Genomic DNA, 26,781 nt, shown 5'->3' on the forward strand with positions numbered 1-26,781 from the left:
GTGGCTTTTTGTGTGTGCTCGGCACAGAGGGAAAGAGGTAGAGTGATGTGGATTTATTTAAGCTAAAAACTAAATCAGCATGAATGAAAATGAGGGTGATTGAGCCTCCTATGACCCAGCGTCCTCGTATGGGGACATTATGCTTTAGGTTTGTGGCAGCTTATTCTGTATTCTTTATTTAGACCTGTTGTCCTCGTAAGGAGACACCTGTGAAGGGTCAGTACACTTGTGTATTTACGCATAGCTTGATATGACATGCAAATTTAACCAATTCACAAGTACTCGTATGAGGACTAGGATTTCATCATTTCCAATTCTGTTTTTTTTATATATATTAAATATTAATATCTTTGTTACACACTGAGGACTAAAATTGTAGTATACAGTGACATAATCCGTGCTCACATATAAATATATATATATATTTTATTTTATTTTACTTTATTTTCAAAAATTACTTCCGGTGATGCTTATTTTTATTTTTTTTACACTTCTTAAGTCTTACTAATCCCAAATACTTAAATACTTAAATACTTTAAAGAAATTAAGATTCACTCCAAACAAATGCTTGGGTCTCAGGAGAGTTAAATGTTACAGGTTACCAAAAAAAATGGTGTGGTATCTTCTGGTTAACTGTGTGTGTTGGTCAAGGTAAACTTAAAGTACACCCAAAAGAAAGTGTTTTTGTCCTCTACGTGTTCACTACTAACCAATTCATTCTCATTTGTAATGGAGGAAACTAACTGATTACATTTCTCATCAATATGCTTTGAGTCCTCTACAGCTGCGTGTTCTGCTGCGTGGCACAGGGTGAGGTTGCCTCCTTGTGGCCATGTCAGCCAGCACAACAGGTAAAAGGGGGTTGACTAGGCCTAAAATCTCAAACTTGCTCTTATTATGTGGAATAGTTTTAGTTCAATTTCTGTAGTGGACCATGCTTATTGATATAAGGAATCACCAAGGTTCAAGTAAATAATATGCCAATTCAAACTCATATGATGTGCACAGGGCAGCGAAGTAGGTGGTGGGTCTGGGTCTGGGTCTGGGTTCAAATCCATCAAACCCAGACTCTGTCTGCATGGGTTTTCTCTAGCTTCCTCTAGCTTCCTCCCACCATCCAAAGACATGCTTTTTGGGTTAACTTGAGATCCGAAATTGGGATTGTGTGGTTGTCTGTCTCTCTGTATTAGCCCTGCAATGGATTGGCGACCTGTACTGTGTGTATCCCGCCTCTAGCCCAATGAAAGCCCCTGTGACCCCATAGAGGACAAGCGGTTATAGAAAATGAATGCATGAAGTTCTATTAGTGGACATAAGAGGATGTGGGAAAACTAAAATAAAACTTGTGCTTCCTCCCAGAGTAAAGAGTGCACCTACCTACCAGAAGACTTCTGACAGAAAAATAGATTGTGTAGCTGTTCTATTCCCTCAGAAAAAAAAAACTAATTCATCAGTCCATTAATTATTTATAACTAAGGGTCAAGGGGGGCTGCAGCGTGTCCCTTGGCATTCGACGAGAGGCGGGGGTTACACCCTGGACAGTCCACCAGTCTACGGCAGAGCAAACACAAACGACCATTTACACTCACACCTTCGGCCAATTTAGATTGAGCAATTTACCTAGCACGCACACTGACCCCCGCATGAAGGTCCTTCCTTGCTGCGTGGTAACCACCACATAAAACAAGTGTCACCTCAGACATAATATGCCTTTAAGATATTACACATCCATTTGATTAACAACACCTCGTGAGGTATTTTTCATATGATGAAATTGCTCCATTTAAATGAGTAAAATGGTTAATTGCGGTCCCTCGTGGGTTAACATTTCCCAGGAAATAAATTATTCAAACTACATTAAGGCAGTAGTAAAGCCAATTGATATTTTATTTTTAGACTTATATATAATTGACATATTTGCAGAAACTAAATTATTGGTTTACCGAAGTCTCAGTTGGTAATTTAAATTATAATATGAACAGAAGAATGATTATATTTTAAATAACCAAGTTAGATACAGTAATTGATAAAGGCTCCAGTATGCATTATATACAGGGGTAAACTGCTCAAGTAATTGCTTACTTAGGTAGATGTAAGTAGCCTGCATATGCAGCCGTACTTCATTTGTAACAAAGTGAAGGACAAAAGAAAAAAGATAATGTGTGAAATATGTGAGAACAATTTCAAGATATACCTCGTGAGTAGTGTGTAAAAGACACCTTACTTCCTCATAGTGTGCAAATCTCTCACACTTTGAATTCACGGTTGTGCACTTCCTGTATCAAATCTCAGTAGTAGGCCCACTTTGGAGATTTTTGTTTGTTTTGTTTTCGATCAAAAATGTACTGCTCCAGAAATAATGCAAAAAAAGATAAAGTGATTACCTTGGACATTTTTATCATTACTTGTGATTTCCTTGAAGTCTAACTTCACATAAAATTAAACAGTTTACAGAAATGGAAAAGGAAAAGACTAGGGGCTATTTGCTGTTAAATAAAATTATAAATTTACTCTCAAAAAACCCCAAAACAACGTCTTCCATTTTTTTTATTTATTTTTTTATTTTATGTAGATCTACAGCTGCCTTAGTGATGACAGAGGAAGTGGGCTGTCATGTATTTCCTTGATAATCTCCTTCATCTCGCATCAGTGTGTCCATTGCCATTAGATTGCCCTAACTCTCGGGGACTCATTCATTAAGCCGCATTCCCGTTCTCCTCCAACCCTTCCCCCATTTTACTGCCTGGCACTATTTGGAAGAGAAATGGACGACTTCCCCACCAAACGGCTCCCAGTGAGAGTGGGTGTGTTAAGCTAAACGTCTTGTTACACAATTACAACAGAGGAACGACCACAGAGCAGTGACTGAATGAACGCAGCCAGCTAGTTAGCTGTAACATTTACTAAAACCTAGCTGGAACGGTTAGATCGGCTGTAAATCCCTCTCAAACACGAGAGCTATATTCTACACCCGCAGCTACAAATACTGAAAAAATATCACAGGAATCACGTTTTGTTCATCCGAAATTAATTTTGAACTAAGACGGTGTGCCACTGTAATTAATATAACGCACTAAATGTCGTCTAGCTACAAAGTAATTCTGCAGCAATGTGTCCTCCTCCCCTTTAGCAGGCTGCCATTTCTACCTCCCCTCGACAGTGGCGTGCGTAAGACACACAACCCTCTTCCCCTTCCGCAAAGGGCTTGCGCTTTTTCGGGGGAGGGGGAGGGGGATTTAGACGAAATTGCCCCTACAGCGTACCGACAGCGATTGAAATTCACCCCGAGTGACAGTCAATGCAGTAACACGTTAGCAGCTCGGTCTTTGAGAGGGGAAGACGACGTTTTGAGGGGTAAACATCACAGCGCGCACTACTTGCCGCTTCGCGGAGGAGTTTTCGACGCTGCCGGGACTCGGTGTGAGCCGAGCTGAATGGAGGCAGCCTCTTCCTGGTGGATAAACAGTGACAGCTACAGGGCAGCCACCTAGACCCAGCACACAGGCTCTGGCGCTGCCCTGGCAAACAACACCAAAATGGCTTCAGACAGTACACACATCGCGCAGTTGACTTCTGGTGAGTAAAGGAGATCGGGAAAATGTGTCACGGTGTTTGTAATATCCCCACAATTTCCTCGGTGCCCTCTTCTAACGCAGCTCCCGTCCTCTTCTCCCCCTCCAACCATACCAGAACTGTACTTCCTAATAGCCCGATTTCTAGAAGCTGGACCGTGTCAGAAAGCAGCCGAGGTTGGTGTTTTTGCATTTTAGGATAATTTCTGATATGTCCGAAATCGTCACGAGGTGTAATTTTGTATTTTTATGCTATTTTCAGACCCTGATAAGGGAGGTGGAGGAGAAGGAGGTAAGCAGTCAGCAGTACGAGAGAGATGCTTCTCTCTGCACTGTACTTTGTGATGTAGCCTTTACTCTGATTTACCATTTACTGTTTTAAAAAATCCCTCGGTACATTTATGAACTGGATGATCACGGTCGACACTGTTTTTCCACCCCAGCTGCTGCCCAGAAGGCTGGACTGGACGGGGCAGGAACACCCCGGGACGTACGAAAATTTGGTAAGGGAGCTCTATAACTGAGGAAAAAGTTTTTAGAGAGCAAAATAAAAATTGAATTTCCCGCAATTTTTAAATCAGGTGGCAGGGAAAAAACCGAAAAGGACTTTGCAGGGCGAGTTGGCCGCGGGTTCGCGGCCGTTTTTGGGGGGCACCAAATGGGTCGGGTCCCAACCTCCCGTGCGCCGTGGCGTGCGAGTTCGGTGCCATGCATGTCCAAAAGGTTTGAACAGTTGTTGGGGGAAAAATGTGTGTGTGAAATGCTGATACGTCATGAGTGTTGTGGTGTAGGAGCGCCAGGATCCGGAGGAGGGACTCCCTGCGCCATAAGCCAGAGAGAGATGGAGGCGCTCTTGTCCTGCAAGAACCACAATTTGTGTGCATGGGTTGAAAACACACAGGGGGCAAGAGTTAGAAAGCAGGACTTTTTTTGGAGGAGAATATAAACAGTGTATTGAGTAAAGCCGGAGTTACTGCTCCCAGCTGGGGCTCGGCTGCTGCCGGCTTGTTGTTGGAGTCATTTTTGGAGTTGTAGAGGACTGGTGGTGCCAGCTCGCGTGGAAGAGGGAGATCAGTTCGCGTGGAGATGAGAGGTAACGTTGAGCTGATATGCTATAATATTAATTGGAGTGCTAATTGTCACGTAAACAAACGGGGCTCGCCTGAAAGCGCCGTTTTTTTACGCATGGGGGGCGTGGAAAGAATTCACCATCGGTCACACATTTATTTCTTAGCCAGACTGCCGTAAGCGCGCACCCGGTTATTTAAAAGCTATTTTATGAGTTTTATTTTAATATATAAAAATAATAATAATAATGGCCTATAGCCTGTTTAATCCAGAGAGCTCTTCGTTTGCATAATTTCCTTGGCATATCCAAAAAAATAAAATAAAAAACCACAACAGACGGATTGACAACCGAGCAGACCGCATGAAGTGCAGCTCGGAGAAATTGTAAATCTATACGTTTAAGAAATTATTGACAGCGTCTCTGCCCGCCTGTGTGTTTTTTTTCTCTCTTCCTGCTTGGCTCGCTGGGCTCTCCGTTCCTCCTCCTCCTCCTCCTCCTCCCATCCCCGGCCGTTCAGCCTACCTCCTGTCTATTGTGCATAATTTCCCGTGTTTAAAAAAAAAAAAAAAAAAAATTGCGGGGGGGTTTTAATTATCAGACCAAATGGAATCAGGGACTTTGAAGGCACGGGGATCCTTCTCGGACTCCATTTGTCGACTCACATATCCGCGCTGCCACACAACCGGGGCTGGGCAGCGGCGACGAACCGACGCTGACTTCGGTCATATCGTAATAATTAACAGTATTAATTGCGGCTAATTAATTCAGGCGGATTAATTAGGCGCGTGGCTGTTTTCGTCTGGCACGTGAAATGGTGATCAGGCGGAGGCGGAGATGTATCTCAGAGTGAAAATAAAGAAACTCGGCTTCATTACAACGTAAATACATTTGCACACCAGTTTATTAATCTTCGATTGTTACCATTAATGAGGAGAAAAATCCAACATGGCGTCTCCTGTTTATTCAGATGAATCTGTGTGAGGCTTTTGTGCAGCGTGTCGCAAAGCAAGGTGATAATAACAATCATGATAATAATACAAGATTCAGTAGTGTGTAGAGCCATGTGCTTTCTGGTGCTGTGGGAGGGGGAGTGGCATCGGTTGCACTCAGATGCAGGAAAATGGAGCAAATTGTTATTGCACTCAGTTAGTGTTGCCAGTGTGTGTTGGTGGTACCTGCTCGTGCGCTGATGTGTGCTTAGAAATACTGATCACGTCTCTGCACCAGCAAGGATGCTGAGAGCAATTAAGGGGTCATTAATTGTGTGTGTGTGTGTGTGTGTGTGTCACAGAGACAGAGAATGAGTGTCAGATGAACAAATGGAGAAAATGTGTGTGTGGAATAATTGTTTAATTTCAGGCTCATCTGACCCCGTTCAGATATTTAAATCAGATGAAGCCGAGGTGATTGCTGCACGTCAGTTTTAAATGAACACATTTAGAAACGGCCCCTCCTCCTGAAATAAACAGGAGGCCGCATCCTGCAGTTTTTTTCCCCCCACTCTTTCTCATCCTGTGGCGTACGATGGTGTGCTATTCCAGTCATTCAGCCGTGTGTGTTTCTTCAGAAGTAGGGCATGCAGGAGTGTCGCCATGTGTCAGTGGAATCAAAGACACAACAGTGTGGGTTTCATCCTGCTTCATGCTTATGTTGCATGCCACGCCCCCCCTGGTCTCTGCTGTTGTGAGATGCTGCCGTGGACTGCATCCATTTAAATTGAATTTCATCATTCATGTCTCTGCACAGTGTATAATTTTTTCATTTTGTCATATAAATATGTAATAGTGTTTTCATCTGCGTTCCTACTTGATGCAGTGATGTTTGCGGTTTGGGAATAAATGTAATACATTATTTTGTGTATTAACCTTGCTCAGTGTATTTCTATTGAAATCCTTAGGGAATGTTTTATTTTTTTTCATACAGATTTTAGAGGGCACCTTTACTTTTGAAATTCTCCCCAAGTAAACAAACACGCGTTTTTGGTAGTGACCTTGTTTTTCACTTGTGTTCGCTTATAAGTTTGAAAATACACATTTATTCATTTCTATCTTTTCGTTTTCTGGATCCTGTTTTGCCACGAAGACCTATCTAATTTATTTATTTTTTTCGACCTCAGCTCAATTCAGATTTGTCATTTTCCACATTTGTCAGGGTCGGCGCAGGAAAATAACTAAATGCAGAGCTCCTAATCTTGCCAAACACTTCTCTTTCACTTTCCCTTTTGACTGTTCCACCCTGCTCCTCGTGACTGGTGTTTTGTTGGCCCTTTATCAGCCAAAACTTATCTGAGCGCATGCTTGTTTTTAGGTGAAGCTCTACAGGCACATCACTCCAGACCACCTGCTGCAGGTCTGCTCCATAGTTTGTCCACTGCTGGAGAAGGAGGTCCCTGCCAGCGTTCCTGGACTTACCAGCCTTCTGGGGGCCGGCAGGCAGAATCTCCTGCGCACCACCAAGAGTGAGTGGACGGACGGTGCATGTGCATACGAGTTACTTTAGTGTAGCCACGTGGAAACACGCCCACCCACTCACTGCACGGATGTGTAGACTCACATACCATGCGTGAATTCATTCGTTTGTGTCTTTTTGCAAATACAGAGTGAATGCAAGCATACAGATAAGTGCATTTTCTAATTGCTTTTCTCCGCCGTGAATATTTATGCGTCCGCACTGCGTTTGACTTCTTCCAGGCTGCAAGCATGTTGTGTGGAAGGGCTCGGCGTTGGCTGCGCTGCACTGTGGACGACCACCGGAGCCGCCTATTATTTACGGGAGCCCACCAAACATTGGTAAACATTTGAACTCTGTAAAAGAAAAAATAATAATGATATAAATTCAGCCTTTTTTTGTCTTTGCTTGACAGTGGTGTTATTATTGATTTGCCTCAGAATTACAGCGTATTTCTGCGCACTCAGCGGCAGACCAACATATTTCAGTGTATCAGGGCTTTAATCGGTGTGTATGATGACGTCCTTCCTTCCTTATGTCGCCTGGACGTCCAGTGGAGACGAGCCACGGCCGTCGACTGAACGGCTCCTACCGCCTCCGCCAGCTGGTGCCCACGGCCGTGTACCAGCACATGAAGATGCACAAGAGGATCCTGGGACACCTGTCGTCCGTGTACTGCGTGACCTTCGACAGGACGGGGCGACGCATCTTCACCGTAAGGCTGCCGTTTGTGTATACGCGCGCGTTTGTGTTAACCTCAGCCGGGATACATCTCCCAGCTTGCGATGCCTCTCCGTGTGTAGCGGTGCCTGGGTTCAGCGATGCGGTCGTCTGTCTAGAGTCATCTCTCCCGTGTTTGATTGTTACAAGGCGTCTTTAGCTCATGAGCCATCTGCATGTGTTCTGGTAGGAGGTAATTACTGTTTACCTTACTGTAGTGGGATGCTTGTGTCATATACAGTGATTCACAGCTGTGACCTGTAGGAGAGAAAATTCACACGACTTGCCGGTGAAAAGTCGTGTTTTAAAGAGGGGGAACAAGGGATTGTTGTTGTTTTACTCTCAGAGGAAGGAAGTTGATCTTTGCCCTCTGGATGCCCATGTGCTGTTAGTCCTCGCAGTCATCGGTAGACTTCCAGCATCTGTTAATGTGTTGAATATTAAATGAACAATGAGACAATGTTGATTTAATGTTGCCGTCCTTCTGCTCGGATCCTCGAGTCAAACACTGCCTGCTGCTATACACCATTTTCAGCTTTCACTTCTTAAATCACTAAAAATGGCTGGCTGCTGAGCGGGAGGGGGGTCAGATTGAGTCCCTCTTTCTCTCTTTTCCTGTTATCTCTCTCTCTTTCTTTTTTTTTTCTCTCTCCCCCCCTCCTCATCCTGCGCTGCCCCTCCTTTGTTCCTTTCTCTCCATCCCTCCCTCCCTGCTCTCTTCTCCCCCTCTTCTCGCTATTTCTCATCATAACTGGAGAAAATGTTTCCTCTGAGGCGCTGGCTAAGTGCCAGAATTAAAATTCATTCTTGGTCTCCCTCACTTTCTCCTTCTCCCTGTTTTTTTTTTTCTTCTTCTCTCTGCTCGTTTTTTTTTTCTCCCTCCCCTTTTATTTATATATTTTCTTATTTTTGGATCTCGGTCTTTTTTACTTGCTGCAGTTGCGGCCAGATTGATTGATGGTATCGTGCAGCCTGTGCGTTCAGCGTGATGGCTGCGTTCAGCGAGCACATGCTCATGTATGTTTACTTTAACAATTGACTGGCAGTATTGATTTGTATAATATAGCTGTAGAAATGGAAAGTAGCTCATTATCATGACCATTGGAGAGGACAACTTAATACACGTTGATATGGATTATTTGACCACGTGACTGTACTTAACATCTATAGTCGGAAAGAAACTTTGTATCAAATGTTTCCAAACCTGGAGCAGCAGCACTGGTCTTTGCTTCGGTTCTACGTCCGTATTTTCGCAGCCATAATTTGTCCTTGAGCTTTTTTTAAATCATGGAACGCTCTCTGTTTTTGATCAGGCTGCACTAAAAAACAGCTTCAGTCAGACTATTCTATCAGCCGTGGAGCGATTGCAATTTATTCAAAGGAGGTCTCACATAAATCTAAATCGTTTGAAATACTTGGCAGATAAAAAGGATGTCATTCTAGTCAGATATGATCATCGGTGCTGGTCTCAAAAACCATTATGCGATTGAGTTGCTGGTCTGAAAAACATATCTGATCATGTCACCGTGTGTTGTTGCGTCTTAATGATGGTTACCTGTTGGTTTTAAGAAATATTCTGAGGTCTTAATCAAGGCACAGATGGATCTGGCGCCATGGTGAATCGCAAACATTTTAACCCCCAACGAGCTGGATCACTGCCAAGAATTCTCAGTTTGGTCCCCAATGGTGGTTTTTATGTCTTGATTGAGGTCTTTTCAGACGAAGGGATGTTGAATGAGCTGCTTCCAGGCTGGCAATTTCTTAAAAGGCTTTGCTGATTAGGTTATTATTTAATAATGATCCTTTTTATGATGCTTTGCCTTTTGTTCCCTTCTATGAATTTATTGTTTTATGTCGCGAGAACACATCCTCTCTAAAATTGCTGTTTTGCTATAAACTCCTTTATCAAAATGAGACATCTCCCGGTGTCTTTGGGAAGCCTCAGCCAACACACTCGTGTTCGTCTCCAGTCAGAGATTGCTCTATTTCCTTCAGCGCAGTTCTGTTGGTTCCAGCTGGAGTGGAGAGTACACAGAGTGCAGACCAACCTGTTTCACAGTGGTGGGAAAAATCTTTTTGTGAATCTGGATAGGTAGTCCTTTGGATTGTTTCTGCTCTTTTTAAATGTTTACCTGCACACTGCAGCTTCGGCATTTTGAATAATCAAATGAAGGTAATAGCTCAAAGATTACATTTAATCATCATTTAAATGTACAGACATGCAGAGTTCATGCAGTAGATAATGTTGCAAAGTAAAAGAAGGAAAACAAATCAATACTTAATGTATTAAGAGTTTTCCTTTTGGGGTTATTGCAAGTGCATGTTCTGAATCAAACACAGTCAGACATAGTGTCAGACATACTCACATCACAGTAGCAGTCTACCTGTTTATTTGGCAAGGCTTACTGTTATGGAGAGGAAAGAAACCACACCGCACCCAGTGCACCGGCACAGGACTTTATTTTGGTTAGTACAGATGGAGAATTAATCTGGATCTTGTTCAAATTCATGTGCCACAAATTACACATAAGATTTTAAAAATTTAATCAGAAGATAATACATCCAAAGATGCATAAGTGACGCCATCATAACTTTCCGTCTCTCCATGCGACACAGAGCTGCTGAAGATTGTGTTTGAAATGTACCATGGTGACGGTTGTGTTGATTGAGGTTTAGTTCTGAAATGTAAAGTATAAAAAGTGGCAGTTTGTTGACTTCTACTTTATTTATTTTTTTAATGGACAAATTCATGGCACAATTTCAAATGTGATCAGAAAAGGATTTGCCTCTTGTTGCTTGGTACTGCTGTACATAAACTCACTAGCCGGTTCTTTAGGTACACTACCAGTGTACCAAGCTACTTGTGTTGTTTACTAGAAATCTGTTTAAAATGTGATATTTGTTCTCTTGACTTTTTAGACCATGGAGATTTAAAATTCTTTTAAATCTCAGAAACGACTTCAGTTGACGTAAGCAACGTGAGCTAGCTTAACGTTATAGAGCTAGCTAGAAAAGTTAGGTTGTTAACTATAAATTACCGACAATCCGACACAGTTTTAACGTAAGCTGAACATTAGGAGGATTTAGTCCAATATTAAAATGTTTTAGTTTTCAGTGGTGTACCTACTGAACTGGCAAGGCTGTCTGCGTTAGGTCCACTCCAGTCCTTTTCCATATGCCGCTAATAATCAGCTCAGTAAGATGCTGGTAAATGCACCTCCACTTTTTAAATGTTCATTGTCAGTGTTAGCCACAATGCAAATTAATCATCAACCTATTTTTACATTGGAAAGCTTTCATTTCCTCTTGTTTGTCTTCCAGTCCTGTCAGTCTGCTGACAGTGTAGAGCTGCACTGTGCCTGGATATATTTTAAAAGTACTTTTGAACTTGACATGTCCAATTTCTCTTACCAGCAATGTTGCCCAGAAGCAGACATGCTGCTTCTCAGACAGTCTCAAATACCAGTCTCCACTCAGGCTTTCTGTCTTTCTCGCAAACTTTCCCAGGGCTCAGACGATTGTCTGGTGAAAATCTGGGGAACAGACGACGGGCGTCTGCTGGCGACCCTGCGCGGCCACGCTGCTGAGATTTCCGACATGGCCGTCAGCTACGAGAACACCATGATTGCTGCTGGGTCCTGTGACAAGACCATCAGAGTGTGGTGCTTACAGACCTGCGCTCCTCTGGCTGTCCTGGAGGGACACGCGGCCTCCATCACTTCACTACAGGTACGAGGACTGTGGGAGGGATGAAAGGCACTGACATTATTTAGAATGTTTGCCACTGTGCTAGGTCCCTAATGTAATGTGTCTGCACTTCTGTAACGGTACTTTGTAGTGACTTCATACAAGCAGGACACCGAACTACAAGAGTGTTGACTTGCATGTTGCTTATTTGTCAGTGTTTTGGGAAAAAAGATACTTAGATTGTGACAAACTTGCTTGACTGATTGCCAGATCAACAGTGTGGATCATTTATGGGTTATAAATAGTATTAGTAGGTATTAGTAGGATAATAAGGTGTATTTGTAATATGAACATCCTGACTTCTGTGTTTGGATGGAAACAGCTTCTGAGTCAAATTCATTTGAGACCCTCAAATAGTGTTTAAAGACTGGTTGCCATTATTACAGCTTTCCTCTCATTTAGATGTCAAATTAGAGCAGAGAGTCTGCATTTTAAGTCCAAACTTATTATATAACCGTAACTTGAATATATTTAATATTTATCCTGTTGTGTCTGGCAGCAGAAAGCACTTAGTGGGGGCCTTTCGGTTCTGTGGGTTGAGGGGAGGGTCCTCTGTGGATCATCCCATTGATACATGATCGGAGCTGTTCTTCATGTTCTTTAAATTTGTTCCTAAAGCATTTTTGTGTGTGTGTGCCTATGCCAGGCTGCATTCTGCTGGGTATAGGTGCTGCCATCAAGGAGTGTCACTGCTGTGAGGGGTGGGGGTGCTTGGTCGTGGTGTGCCTTTGTAAAGCCATTGCATTATGACCGCTGACAAGTGAAATGAAAAGCACTGATCGAGATAAAATACGATGATCGTTTCTTTATCCCACAGTGAGGGCTCGCATTAATTCTCCTTTATTTTTTGCTGAACTCAAGTTGCCCTTTCCACACTATATTTAGCAGTAACCCGTAATTGGTTGCATTTGCAGTTTTCTCCTCTCTGTTGCGGCTCCAAGCGCTACCTGTCCTCCACCGGAGCCGATGGCACCATCTGCTTCTGGCAGTGGGATGCACGCACGCTCAAGTTTGGGTGAGAAGCACAAACACACACTCGGCACGCACACGGTCTCACCTGCACATGTGCTCTTCACACTTTTTGCATCAAGGATTTTGCGACCATGTCCTTATTATTTTGTGTTTCTTAGTTAATTGCTGTGTGTTGACAGCGTGGATTTACAGCCTTAGCACTTCCGGGAGCTTCTTTAAGACCGTTAATAATAATTACACATGGATTTGGATTTGAGTGTTTGTTATTTCATGGCTGTGCAGATATTGAGTCTTTATTTAAACATATAGAATAAATGATTTCCATACGTTTCTGTTCTTGTGTGTGTGTGTGCAGTCAGAGGCCGAGTAAATTCACAGAGCGCTCCAGACCTGGCGTCCAGATGATCTGCTCCTCCTTCAGCGCAGGTGAACGCAGCTCCTTTGATTTTCACGCATGCTTTGAGCCCTCAGGAGGGGGAACGGCAACAGAACAAGAAAAAAATTACGCACAATTAGCCGAGATTAGCTGAAGAGCTGGCACAGCAGACAGCCGTCCTCAAGTACGGCAGCTGATATTCAGTTAATGAGGAATAAGTGCGCTTCAGTTTTTCAAGGCGTTTTTCTGATATGAGACGTTATTGACCTTGAACATCATCGTAAGTGTCTTAAAAGTTGGAAAAAGTTTACGCCTCAAAATATCAGTCAGACCCCTGGTTATATAAACTGTTGCATATTTTGTTGATACATTTGAAAAAACGGCTGCTCAAGTGTTTAATCTTTTACGCGTGTGCAGGTGGAATGTTCCTCGCCACAGGAAGCACGGATCACATCATCAGGGTGTACTACTTTGGGTCGGGCCAACCTGAGAAGATTTCTGAGCTTGAGTCCCACACAGTGAGTCACAATGAAGCCCCTTTTTTTTTTTTTTTACAAAAAACTGTATTACATTAATGTGGAGGATTCTCAAGAGAAATCTTTTTAAACAACTTGTCCACTTTTCTTCTAAAGATTTCATTGTTCAGGTGAATTTAAAGGAGAATCAACATCAGTTTGGGGATTGTTGTTCTTGTCATGGAGAGAATTGTTTTCCTTGACAAGTGCAACTGCAATTGAAAATTTTAAACCTAATTTATTGCGAACACACAATAAAATCATTGATTTTGCAGACAGACTGAGCGAACTGCCTCTTGTTGACATGTCTCCCTTTTTTTTCTCACCCAGGACAAAGTTGACAGCATCCAATTTTCACATTGCAGTGACAGGTAAGTTGGCAATTTGTGCTAACATGTGTGTGTGTGTGTGTGTGTGTGTGTGTGTGTGTGTGTGTGTGTGTGTGTGTGTGCGCGCACGCATGTCTGAGCTACACAGTAGCTGGCGTAGTTCGTTTTTGTATGTGCACCACTGTTCGTTTTTATGGAACCTCGGGGTGCTGTAATGTGACTTGATGGTGTCAGCAGAAACACCACCTTTACTTACCGTCTAATACAGGCTGTAATACACATTCTCTCTCACACACACACGCTTATGCTTGCACATGTTGTGCACTTTGAGTGTTAAGCTGTGTGTGCCTAGATGGAGTTAGCAGAAAAACAAGCTCAGCTGTAATTCCCCCGGGTTGCTGTAATCTAAGCAGAGAGGAAGGAAGACTGTCTTTGCAAGGAGAAAGGGTGGTGGAGATGGAGGCGTACATAAAATGAGTGCATGTTGAGGACGCGGTGGGAACCAGCGTACTGCAGAAAGATGAACTACAGCTCACTTGCATAAATCTTTGTTCCCAAACCTGTGGGGTGTGTGTGTTGTAGGTTTGTGAGCGGCAGCAGGGACGGTACCGCTCGAATCTGGCAGCTGCAGCCTCAGGGCTGGAGGAGCATTCTGCTGGACATGCAGACCAAATTACCAGGGTATGTGTGGCCTTTCCATCAGAGCTCAGACCTGTGAGCTGGTATGATCCTTAGCGGTGTGTTGTCAGGTTAACTTCTAAAAAAAATGTGATATATGATGAATCCCCGTTGAAAATAATTCAGTTTTGCATAAAAATGTTAATTGTTGAAATTTAAGGGCTTTTTCGTTTGTTTATTTAGACTGTGGTGACCTAGTGCTGCCTAGAGTGCAGCACATAAATAATTGACTTAAAGCAAAGAGAGCACTTTCACACTTGTGGCATAAAATGTGACATACTCATTGATTATCTCTGGGACGGCGCATAGCTTCACAGATAGAGTGGGTATAAATAATACTGACACGTCTTTATTGCCTGAATGAACACAAACAAACCCTGTGCAGCAATGAGAAGAACTAAAAAGAAAATCAGCCTTATTAACAATAAAAAGTCTATTATTGGTTTGTTCAGGCATTCAAGCTCATATGTTTTAAGTTACTAGAGATTATTACTATTTTTTTGTTAGGAGACTGACTAGAAATGCAAAAAGTCAGGTGAAGGAATTTCACAAAAAGTTTGATTTGGTGCTTTTCAGTTTACATACGTAAACAGTAACAGCTGTGGCTGTGAATAATTATCTGGAGTTTAACTGTCGAACTGCTCTAGCTCCACAATAATGGTGTTCAAAAAATACTGAGCACAATAGAATACTTTTATTAGCGAGAATGGACAGAATGGATATTGATTACTCTTGTAGCTGATTATTAGATTAGAAAGAAAAATAGGCATTAATTGTTATTGTCCTTTTAATCATTTAAAATAAGCCTAAATAACATTGAAGTGTATTTGAGGAATATGAAAATATCACTATTGAGTATATCACGATATATTGAACCCAGTATCATGACCCATACCATACAAATTGTTGCTCATATGAAGCCCTACTGTTCATGTATTTAATATTTTTATGTTAAGTACATCAAAAGGACTGTATCGAGTCTAAATGACAGCATCTTCTCCCAAAGGAAATACAACCCTCCTCCGCTGGAAGACAAGGTGACCAAATTGAAGGTTACCATGGTAGCATGGGATCGCCATGACGGCACGGTGATAACAGCAGCCAACAATCTGACGCTGAAGGTGTGGAACTCCACTACCGGGAATCTGGTCCATGTCCTGATGGTACGTAGCGACTAAACAATGAGAAACACAGATGAAATACAATGTAAAAACAGGGTTTTTACATTGTATTTCATCTGCTTGCGCTTGACCCTCTTAACATCTCAGATGACTGTTGATTTGTTGCCACTTTGGCCCAGGCTGGAATGTGTGTGTTAGATTGATGGCCAATGCATTTGGTACAGGCATCATGGTCCCCGGAGGACGTAGCTTTTCATTTACCACCACCGTTGAACAAAATTCCAGCCATTTCTTTAAGTCTGTTCATAATAATTACACATGCATTATTTCATGGCTATAATAATCTTTTATAATTAGACATAAAGATCAGTCCTTTTTTTAATTTAATAATTTCTGCTCTTGTGTGTGCGTGTGTCGTTTGGAAGGGAAACATTGTACCTGATTAACTCTGTCATGTTGTAGTTGGTGTGAGCATCTCAGCCTGCTGTTGTTCAGTTCATAGTCTGACAGTGCCACTAACATTGCTGTGGAGTGTTTTGTCTTGTTTTTCCTCTGATTTAATTTACGGTTGCTTCTAGCTGCTACTGCACAGAGTCTGCACCCTGAAGATGTCTCAATACATATGGGACATAGCTGTCTGGAAAACACTGTTTATAAACCCAAATGCAAATGCAGACATTGGCAAAAAAATTGATACGACTTTGTGTTGCTTCTTCTGGGTCAGCACACTGTCACACTGTTAAAGGGCTAAACTATGTAAATGAAGAGGTACAATGGATTAAGAAACAAGCACCACTTTTTTTGTCTGTCCTCTTTTATTATTTCTGAAGCGTCTGAATGTAGATGTCGATGTTGTGCGTTGACAGGGTCACGAGGATGAGGTGTTCGTTCTGGAGCCGCATCCCTTCGATCCGAGAATCCTTTTCTCAGCGGGGCATGATGGGAATTGCATTGTGTGGGATCTGGCCAGAGGAGTGAAGATCCGCTCTTACTTCAACATGGTGAGACACTTGTCCGTCGTACACCTCCTTGTCTCTTCGTATCAGTGCTTTTGAATCATTGTGTTCTCTTTTGTTGTCATTTACACAGAAGCCATCAGTGTTCACATCCTGATAGTAGTCCCTCTCTTATGTGAAGAGGACAAATCTACTTAGAGGAACTATGAAAAGACACAAAACATTTTAAAATGGAGTTTCTCTGGGTTGCATAGATGTTCTTTTTCATTGGGAATATTTCTTGAGTATTTGCTGCTTTCCCAGAATACATTCCTTTCCTGTTGATCTCCCACTGCCTCCCTCTGTTTGGCATTCTTTCCCTTCCACCCACTACTTTGGTCCCCTCGTTCTTTGCTTTCACTTTCTCAGTTTGCTTTCTTTTCTCCTCCGTTCCTGTATTTTCTGCCATTTAATGTATTTAGTATAGAGTTTAGCACCGAGTAAAATCTCACTCGGCACATTCCTCTAAGGTGATGATCATTGTTGTATTTCCTGCTTTTGTTGCCATGGTAACCGAGGTGGTATCAATGACCATCTCACAGAACATGTGAGTCACTAAGTGAGTGGGTCATTTGGCCAAATAAGTGAATGGTGTTGTTTAACAACACAAAGTGTGTGTACATTTGGAAAGGCCCAAGTATCAGTTTGAAACCTACTGTGAGGCAATTACTGCATAATAGAATGACAAAATGTAGAGTTTAGGACAACTAGACAGCAGTATAGTAATTCTGTTTGTACTGCATGATCCATAAAGGGGTGGCTAATATTAGTGAACCATGCACAGCAGAGTAATTTAACTCTTGTCCCTGTGACTAAGCTTGTGAGCCACCACACTATGAGCCATGCTAGCTAACATTAGTCAACAGAACCTAATGGACATAACAGAGAGGGCTAAACAGATTTGAGGAAAACCTTTAGGACGCATCGTGATTTGATCTGTGACAGAGATTTTGAAGTCAAACTTGAGTTCAAAATTCACATAAATTGTAGTTTTAATACACAAAGGACCATTAGCCCATAAATCAAGGACATCAGTTTAAAAGATCTGAAATACATTCACCATTTATTTCACACTGAAGTTGGGTAAAAAAAAAATAATGATCCTGGGTGATCCTAAAGTGTTTTGCTAATGCCATTGATAAATTGTTCAGAAAACAAAGCATCATTTGTAAAGACAAACAAAACATGTGGTTGCAAATACCAGCCTCAGGGCTGGAGGAGCATTCTGAGATGGTGGCGTCTATTTTTATAGTTTATCTTCATGACATAGGTTACTTACTGTATCTTGTACCCAGCGGTTTACCGTCCATGTATGCAACAAGGTCTGTTTAACCTCTGGCTTTGCAAAGCATGCTGCAAAACCTTTTTAATCAGTGGTTCTGCTTTAACAGAGAGCTAGAGTATGTTCATGTTGATGAAGGGCTAGAGTCTAGCCCAGGAGTCTTCAGTGTTTTTCAGGCCAAGGACCCCAAACTGATGGGGATATTAAGTAGGGACCCCCTACCTACTATATGTGTTCTATATTAAACTTGGCCTAGTGCTATTTATCATTTTGCATTCAATATAAAGCTATTCAAATAATACACAGGTTCAAAAAATATATATATATATTTTTATTTATATTTTTTTGTTCTAGTGACAAACCGATTGGCCTCAGTAGTTGGCTGATTGGAGCAAGGTGCACTGTTAGCCTCTCAGCGCTAACTAATACTGCTAATATTGCAGCATGCCTCTGAGATTCCACCTGGGGACTGAATAGGCTCTCGGTCAATTGCGGGGAACCTGACATTCAGAGTGTAATATGCAGCCTGGTGATTGGCTCAGCAGCGATAGAGGCGGGGCCTACTGCGTACAGGAGGCTTAGATTGACAGGTCTGGGCTAGTGTGGCGCTCTGTGTGAAACGGTGCGCTGTTGAGACAGCTCGCTGAATGAGTGAAGTGCTGACTGAAAGATAACGTCTTCTGCCTCCATTACATGTTAATGTGTATTTAAAGAAATTAGACTTGTGAGGGAATATTAAAATATATTCGTGTGTGTGTGTGTGTGTGTGTGTGTGTGTGTGTGTGTGTGTCTATATATATACGTGTGCGTGTGTGTGTGTTGAAGACCTATGGTTTAACCCTTCAGCAGCATGAATTCACACTCTGTTAAAAAAACATCTGTATCAAATATTTTGACAGAGGAGATTGTACTGTATCCTCTGTGCTTGAGTGGAGTGAAGGAATATCCACAGATGTAACCCAAAGGAGCAGCTGGCAGACGGTGAGAGCGGTTAGGATTTTGTCTCTCCAATCTTCAGTTTCAGTTTCTACAGGTAGCACTCAGTCGGGCAGTGGTCGATGCCATTTTTCATGAACTGGCTGCGGGTGCGCTGTAACTGATTTTGTTATTCTTGTACGTTATTGCTTGTATGTGCTCCTCCCAGGCTGGTAGACAAGACAGTTGAAGGTGCATTCCATTCAGCTGCTGCAGTTCAGTGGAATTTCCCCCTGGCAGAGTACTGTTATGATTTACAGTGTGCTCCTATATCCTTGTCTTTCCCTGGACAGATTGAGGGTCAAGGACACGGAGCACTGTTCGACTGCAAATGTAGTCCTGATGGGCAGCACTTCGCAGCCACCGATTCCCACGGACACCTGCTCATCTTTGGCTTCGGTTCTAGCAGCAAGTATGACAAGGTAAAACAACAGGCTGGTGTTTAATATTCACACACGTACCCAACAACTAATTGAATGTTATTAGGAATAACATATGTCCTCTCAACTTTAAACCTGCTTCAGATAGCAGACCAGATGTTCTTCCATACCGACTACCGGCCACTGATCCGGGATGCCAACAATTACGTGCTGGACGAGCAGACTCAGCAGGCGCCCCACCTGATGCCCCCTCCCTTCCTGGTGGACGTGGACGGGAACCCGCACCCCCCCAGATACCAGCGGCTGGTGCCTGGCAGGGAGGGCTGCAGGGACGAGCAGTTGATTCCTCAGATGGGGGTCACGTCCTCAGGTACAGAGGCTAACATCGGCCCTTCAAGTTTGCTTTGTTCGAGGCCCGAGGGCGCACACCGAGTTGTAGTTCCACTCCACTCGCATCTGCTCGCACCCCTCACATCAGATCACTGTCTGGAGGTGATGCTGTCGTCTTCTGTCTCATCACAGCCCATCTGCCAGCTAATCAAAGACACTTTTGTCAAGCTGATCATTCTGCTCTCGTAGCCTGATGATAATATTATCTGTCCTCAGATGTGCTTAATGTGAGCCTTTCATTGAAACTACGCTAGCAATGGCAATTAAAATAAATTAATAAGGCTGTTGTAAAATGTTGGCAGGGATATAAACAGAAACAGTCAGTAGTTAATGAAAGCGGTTTGTAGAGCACGGCAAAGAAAGGTGAAGGAGTCCAGGGGGGAAAGAGGAGTTTCTTGTGAGGCAGTATGACTGAATTATGGGAATAAGCTGTTGCCTCTGTGTCTTATTTAATTGTTATATTTGGGTTGTACAGAAATGCTTCCACTCATATCACGAAACAATGGTGCCATTCTTTAGGACTACATTACTGCTTGGATTTAAGCTTCATTTAATTTTCTCTTTCACATTTTAAATCTGCGATTCGTTTTTTGCTCCATCCCCGTGTCAGGCCTAAACCAGGTGGTGAGTGAGCAGGCAGTGGACGGCTCCAGTCCTCTGGATACCATGATTCAGAGGCTGCAGCAGGAACAGGACCAAAGACTGGGCGCAAATGACACCAGGTCCAGCAGAGGTAGGAGCGAGGCAGGACGTTAAAGCTGTACTACTGAAGTGTGTGCATCTGTTTATTGTGGTTCATTGTGGACACGCACATTATTTTTAGCGTTTGTTTTCATGTGTGTTAATGCACCATTTAAAGCAGTTAAGAGCTAATGGTGCTTGCATGTTGCACAAACTACATCCTCTAATATGGTCATACATGAATGCTGTTTGAACATGAACTGATCATTAGAACAGTCATGAAGGGGGATTTAGTGCAGGACAGGAATGCATTTGTTTTCTCTACTGGACCAAATTAACTTGCAAATGAAGCAGTTTCAAATGGAAGCTGAGAGGTATGCAGATATTATTTTAATCTAGATATGCATTACATTTTGTATGCATTACATATTTATCATGATCACAATAATTACTTTCAACCCTATAGTTGGGAGTTCATGTATACTTATAGTTACATATAGTATGTTAGATATACACAGATCAGCCACAATATTATCACCACTGACGGAAGTAAATAACATTGACCATCTTGTGACAATTGAATGTTCTGCTGGGAAACTTCTGGACGTGGCATTCATGTGGATGTTACTTAGACATGTACCACCCACCTAGACCAGACCAGACACCCCCACCCCATAGCAATGACACCCCCAGCAGGAGGCAGCCTGACACAGACACATACACACACAAAAACTGTTTAGGAACAACTCAGTAAACATGAAAAATAAAATCTGAAGCCAGACACCACAGGACACCCTCAGAACGCCCATGTCCATTCTCAGATTCACCAGAACTGTTTTGTAGACACAAGGGAGACCTACACAACATGCATATAAAATAAAATAAACATGCACAGTTACATTTGTGCCAGTGTTTTACGTGACACAGAAAATTCTGGTGGATTCAGAGAACCATGTTTCCCAGAATACAGGAAGTGTGTTTGGGACATAGACTGCTTTCCATTAAGTGCTGAGAACAGAACATCTAAATTATCTGTGTCCCCTGCTTGCACAATGTTAAGTGACCTCATGTTGAAGGCTTCAGTTAAAAAGGAAGAAAAATACCTTCTGATGAAAAAAAAAAATGAAATATATATTTTTAACTGATGCCTTACAGATTCCTTTTTTATATAAAATGTATTACATATTAAACATTATATTATAATATAAAATTCATAGACACTTCCCTCTGTGAAGAGTGGAGTCCCATTACTTTAGACACAGTTAGTGGATAGATGACAGAATATTGACAAATTATTAAAAAAAAACATTTTATAGGGTGGTGTGATGTGCTGACTCTGAAGTTTGCAAACTTATCATTTATCAGCATCCCTTTAATACTGCTGTCAAATTGATTTCAGGGACTAGTGATATTTTGAGCTTTTAAACTGATGTTCTACTGTTTGTGGTTGTAAATCAACCCTTTGAACGTCTAAAATGAATCTGCAGGAAAGTTTCGATTTGTGCACGAATAGAGGAATAGAAGAGTTGCAAAAACGTGACAAATCTGCGGTAGAGATGAAGGCAATGGACCTGATGCCTTCTGATTGGATTGTTACTGTCTAATCAGACGTAGTTGTGAAAATTTACAACTTCACTGTCGCACATAACATGGGAACTTTGAGCGCCAGGTTTTGCATGCAGTTTTCTGCTTAGTATCTGTACACAGACGAGGACGCGAACATTTCTTAATGAGCTCAAACCCTGTTGATTTTAATTTGAGTCCATAAAGCCCAATATTCACCTCTTTGACCCCCCCCTGTTCCCCATCAGGATCCGTGGGTTCGCCCACAGAGGTACACTCCCCACCCAACGTTGGTCTCCGACGCAGCGGGCAGATCGAGGGGGTCCGCCAGATGCACAGCAATGCCCCTCGCAGCCAGATGGCCACAGAGGGAGATCTGGTGGCCTGGAGCCGCAGGGTGCTGGTTCCTGAGCTGGAGGAGGCCACTGTCAGGTAACTCCCATACACAGACCCAACAAAACACACATAAAAAGAGTTCTTAGTGCACTAGTAGCAAAGTTGTAGCTGTAACAAATATTATGATCTGTTTGTGTTTATGGCGTAGGAGACAAGTGAACTGGCGTGAGGCTAAAGGAGAGGAGGAGATCAATATTTATCAGTCAGAAAGGAGGAGGCGTACGATCCACTCGCTCCCCAAGGAGAGCAGGGTGGGTCAATAAGCATTAAACACATCACTGGAATTTCATAATTCTTCTACTTCTGAACTCACCATCCGTTGCATCTGTAGGTTCACCCGACTTCAGAGTGCGTAGTAGACGAGGGCAGGAGGAGTCTGGGTAACCACGGCTACCAAACCCGCGCTGCCATGGAGGAGACAAGCCGTCAGAGCGCTGAGGCCGCCGATGACGACGAAAGCACCTCGGAGGTAGATACAATACTGATACCGGGATGATTTGAATTTAGTTTGGTTCTTTATGTGTGACAGGATTTGAAGTTTTATATTAATTATTCCAGTGCCTTCCCTCTGATTGATTCTTTGTTATTTTCTACATTATTAGGTCAGTTGTTTGTGTGCCGACAAAAACTATTTTGTGTCTTCAGGGAGAGGTGGAGGTACGGCAAGTTAACGGACATTCCTCAGAGGAGGAGAAGGAGAAGGAGGAGGAGGAAAAGGAGCCGTGGCCAGATGACCACAGTAGTTCAAGGTAAGATCCATGCAGCGCTTCACACAGATTTATCTTTATGCACACAATAAATGCAAATGAAAACACAACCAGTAGCAACTACTCTCGTGTCCGGTTGTATTTTATCTCCGTGTCTGTGATATCTTTGCAGTGATTACTCCAGCGACTATTCTGACTGGACCGCAGATGCGGGGATCAACCTTGAACCGCCCAAAAAGAGCGTTAAAGTGAAAAAGAAAAGCAGTGGCTCCGAGGAGGAGGCCGAGAAGAAGAGGGAGGGGAAGAAAGAGAGAAAGAAAGACAAACCAGACAAAGATGGTGCACTACCAAAGAAGAAAAAGCCAAAGGAGAAGAGGAAGGTTTGTTATCAGCACTGACTAATATTGTTGTCCTTTTGGTAACGGAAATACTGACAAGTGGGCCCTCTGCTGCCATCAGTCATTTATACAAACAAGAGTTTAATTGAAGGATTTTGTTTTTTTAAAAAAAACTTGCCAAACTATTTGGCAGTCTTGAAGATCCTTTTTTTTTTCTTTTGGTGGCATCTGTGGCAATAATTGGTAACGTTGTCTGACTTGTCCAAACTCTAGCACACAGGAGGACTTACAGGAGTAGGCTTATTCTGTAATTGAACAGCTGTGTATTTGATGACACCCATGAAATGCATTCTGGGATACCTGGTTCTCCCAAGTCCACACAAGTTACCTTTTGATACGTCTTCAATACAATGCATGGGGATCAGCACATCTGGACATTTGGACTGCACTTGTTTGGATTGGAGCAGGACTTGGGCAGCGACTGATGCCGTTTTACAAATCATTAAGAACGTTCATTGATAAAATATCCGTAGTTTTGGCTTTTTATCTCTTGCAGAAGGGTACCTTGTGCATGATGTGTCCTGCTTGTGAATTTGAGCGGGAACGTCTCCACACACACTCAATTTCAATGACTGTAAATGTGTGGACTTTCCTGTAATTTCATCAGTGTGTCATAAGATCAAACCCTCATTTCGTCACCGCATTAGGTGACAGAGGGTGACTTAACAGACATTTATTTAACTGAAAATCTAAGAGATTTCGAGTGAGAAGAGTCCATGTCTAAAAGAAACATTTTGCAAAAGAACAAGCTATAAATGCTACATTTTGTACGTGTGACACTTGTTCTGTTGTGTGTCATTCAGAGGACTGAGCTAGAGGAACAAGGGCTAACGCTGGAGGAGTGGCTTCCCTCGGCCTGGATCACGGACAAGGTCCCCCGGAGATGTCCCTACATACCCCAGATGGGTGACGAGGTACACTCCTGGCCCTCTCCGTTACGGCTGCTTCACCACATGTGCACCACATGTCTGCTAAAACCAAAACAGGGGATCATGTTTTACATAGCAACAAGGCTGAGAGGCCACACCACAGCTAGTGCCCCCGTGAGGCTGCCGATGGTCATTACATAAAAGAAGCCAAGGCTCATACTGAATGGTATCGCCTACCAGTTATGTCATGTGTTTAACGTTTAAACAAGCGATATATTTTTGAAATAGCGCTACAAAAACTGTTATTAGAAGATAAAGCCGCCAACTGTTGTATATTTGTGTGTGCACAGGTGTACTACTTCAGGCAGGGACATGAAGCTTACGTGGAGATGGCCAAGCAAAAAAAGATTTTCAGCATCAATCCTAAGAAGCAGCCCTGGCATAAGATGGAGCTACGGGTAAGGAGCTGTTTGACAAAGCTGGATTTCTACTCTCTGAAAGGAGACATCGCTGTTTAGATCACATATCTGGTGATATGTATTGCTTCTTTATTTGCGCGCACGCGACCCCCTGAGAAGAAAGTAAAAACCCTAGTAATGCCATGCCGGAAGAATTAAGGCAGGGTTCACACAGAAGAGCTGCATTTGAAGAGTTATGCATGAAGCGCCTTGCCTGATATTTTAGGGGTCTAATATCTTCTGTGGCATTTCTCTGAACAAGAATGTTGAATTTCCCCAGTAACGGCTAAAAAGGTGAGCCCGCTAGGAATGAAAAACACATTCTTGAGGAAATGTTGTACGTAGCACTTCTGAGAAATTTATGCATAGCTCTACCTTCAATGGTGTAATCATTTACTGTCCTTTTTTTCCCCACTATGTTTGATCCTTACCCTAAAAATGTCTCTCCGCTATAAAAAGAAGGTCTGCTCCGTACAATGGGTCATATTCGTCTCTGAAAGCATGAAAAGCTGACAGTAACAGCTTATAGGACTTGGTATACATTTCTTTTTTTCCCCACTAGTGGAGGCAGGAATAGCTTTCTGTGCAGACCATAATGCACTGCGACAGGTTGTACTAGTGCAGGTTGTGTGTGAATGTGCTGGTTGTGGTGTGTGAAATGTAGCATTCTCTTCTATATCTTGTTTTTTCCCCCCTCTCTCTCTCTCTCTCCATATATATATGTATATATATTTATATTTATATGTATATATATGTATATTTATATATTTGAGCAGCCAGCCATGGCAACACTAAGTCACTACTGTCTTCAGTTTCACCTTTTCTTAGCTGGAAAAACTTACTCAACACACAACACATGAGACCAACTTGACCCGGGGCTTCCATTTTCAACAGGAAGAATTGACACATAATGTATTAATAGAGAATACAGCGTTGGATTGGTTTTTAAAATTGTCAGGTTGCGGATGACATTTTTTTAATGAAGGGGTTTGCTCCTTTTTTTGGGGCGTTCAGGAGCAGGAGTTGATGAAGATAGTTGGCATTAAGTATGAGGTGGGCTTGCCCACGCTCTGCTGTCTGAAGCTTTCCTTTTTGGACCCCGACACTGGCAAACTGACCGGAGGATCCTTCTCCATGAAGTAAGCACCAAACTTCACACAGTATTAGTGCAACTGAGTACGCAGAAACTATGTAAAGATTACACACACATTTCGCATAATTTAAAATGGCACTTTACAATGTTCTCCTCCCACTCTCACGGTACTCACCAGTGTCAAAGTGTGAAACTACTCTTTGAAGTAATGTCTAGTCCCCAGCAAAGTTTAAAAAGGACGTTATTAAAAGTTATTTTTTGTTGTTGTTTAGGCATTTGTCAAGACGTTACGATGTGTTGCTTTGTCTTGAAGTAAAGTTGTATATTTTGGTGTTGTTGTAGGTACCACGACATGCCTGATGTTATCGACTTCCTGGTGTTGCGGCAGCAGTTTGACAATGCCAGAAAGAGACAGTGGAGTATAGGTCAGATCACTTATCTTTATATTACTTAACAGATGTTCAGCCTTTGAATCAAATATAAAACAACACACAATATACATGTTGCACCTCAGTTTTTGAAGACTTTGTGGAGGCCTTAATTATTCTGTGGAATCCCTGTAGGTGACAGGTTTCGGTCAGTGATCGATGATGCCTGGTGGTTTGGGACCATTGAGAGCCAGGAACCCTTCCAGCCCCAGTATCCTGACAGCTTGTTCCAGTGCTACAATGTCTGGTACGGCCCTAACTTGGTTTTCCCTACGTTGTGAAATGTCTCGCAGGTCTAATTGCATTAAAATGTGTCTTAATCATAAGAGGAATGATTCACATGGTAAATTGCATAAAACCTCGAACCAAAAGTTTCTATCTTCTTTTAAATAAGAGCACCTATATGTGCTAGCTCACATGCCAAACTGTGCAAAGCCACATGCTTTCTGACATGTGAAACAGAAACTAAGCAAACACTTACCAAGAACAGTAACAAGATCAAAATGAATCAGATTCTAAAGAAGTCGCTGAAGGAGAGGAAAAGGAAGTAGAGGGAAGTGCTGCGTTGTTTTCACATTCAGAGGTGATGATGACAGTCATTACAGACTTGCACTTTTTA

At 42.5% G+C, this 26,781-nt stretch overlaps 1 protein-coding gene across 2 annotated transcripts in view; it reads left to right on the plus strand.

Moving 5' to 3' along the window:
- The first annotated feature begins 3,277 nt into the window (after positions 1 to 3,277).
- LOC124998824 (pleckstrin homology domain interacting protein) overlaps positions 3,278 to 26,781 on the plus strand; it is a 34,650-nt gene continuing 11,146 nt past the window's right edge. The window contains exons 1-28 of one of the 2 annotated variants that reach the window (XM_047573399.1): positions 3,278 to 3,576; positions 3,691 to 3,749; positions 3,835 to 3,864; positions 4,016 to 4,075; positions 6,949 to 7,099; positions 7,332 to 7,430; positions 7,644 to 7,804; positions 11,317 to 11,538; positions 12,471 to 12,571; positions 12,884 to 12,954; positions 13,322 to 13,422; positions 13,750 to 13,790; positions 14,331 to 14,429; positions 15,433 to 15,589; positions 16,414 to 16,548; positions 19,093 to 19,221; positions 19,324 to 19,549; positions 20,180 to 20,302; positions 22,062 to 22,245; positions 22,358 to 22,460; positions 22,541 to 22,678; positions 22,855 to 22,958; positions 23,089 to 23,296; positions 24,118 to 24,228; positions 24,534 to 24,641; positions 25,656 to 25,780; positions 26,077 to 26,159; positions 26,298 to 26,409. In XM_047573399.1, the coding sequence (XP_047429355.1) occupies positions 3,537 to 3,576; positions 3,691 to 3,749; positions 3,835 to 3,864; positions 4,016 to 4,075; positions 6,949 to 7,099; positions 7,332 to 7,430; positions 7,644 to 7,804; positions 11,317 to 11,538; positions 12,471 to 12,571; positions 12,884 to 12,954; positions 13,322 to 13,422; positions 13,750 to 13,790; positions 14,331 to 14,429; positions 15,433 to 15,589; positions 16,414 to 16,548; positions 19,093 to 19,221; positions 19,324 to 19,549; positions 20,180 to 20,302; positions 22,062 to 22,245; positions 22,358 to 22,460; positions 22,541 to 22,678; positions 22,855 to 22,958; positions 23,089 to 23,296; positions 24,118 to 24,228; positions 24,534 to 24,641; positions 25,656 to 25,780; positions 26,077 to 26,159; positions 26,298 to 26,409 (3,281 nt within the window). In that variant the 5' untranslated portion in view covers positions 3,278 to 3,536. The remainder of the gene's footprint in view (positions 3,577 to 3,690; positions 3,750 to 3,834; positions 3,865 to 4,015; positions 4,076 to 6,948; positions 7,100 to 7,331; positions 7,431 to 7,643; positions 7,805 to 11,316; positions 11,539 to 12,470; positions 12,572 to 12,883; positions 12,955 to 13,321; positions 13,423 to 13,749; positions 13,791 to 14,330; positions 14,430 to 15,432; positions 15,590 to 16,413; positions 16,549 to 19,092; positions 19,222 to 19,323; positions 19,550 to 20,179; positions 20,303 to 22,061; positions 22,246 to 22,357; positions 22,461 to 22,540; positions 22,679 to 22,854; positions 22,959 to 23,088; positions 23,297 to 24,117; positions 24,229 to 24,533; positions 24,642 to 25,655; positions 25,781 to 26,076; positions 26,160 to 26,297; positions 26,410 to 26,781) is intronic. The other variant, XM_047573400.1, reaches the window with a different exon arrangement.

This window comes from Mugil cephalus, chromosome 21 (genome assembly GCF_022458985.1).
Source record: "Mugil cephalus isolate CIBA_MC_2020 chromosome 21, CIBA_Mcephalus_1.1, whole genome shotgun sequence".
Classification (NCBI taxonomy): Eukaryota; Metazoa; Chordata; class Actinopteri; order Mugiliformes; family Mugilidae; genus Mugil; species Mugil cephalus.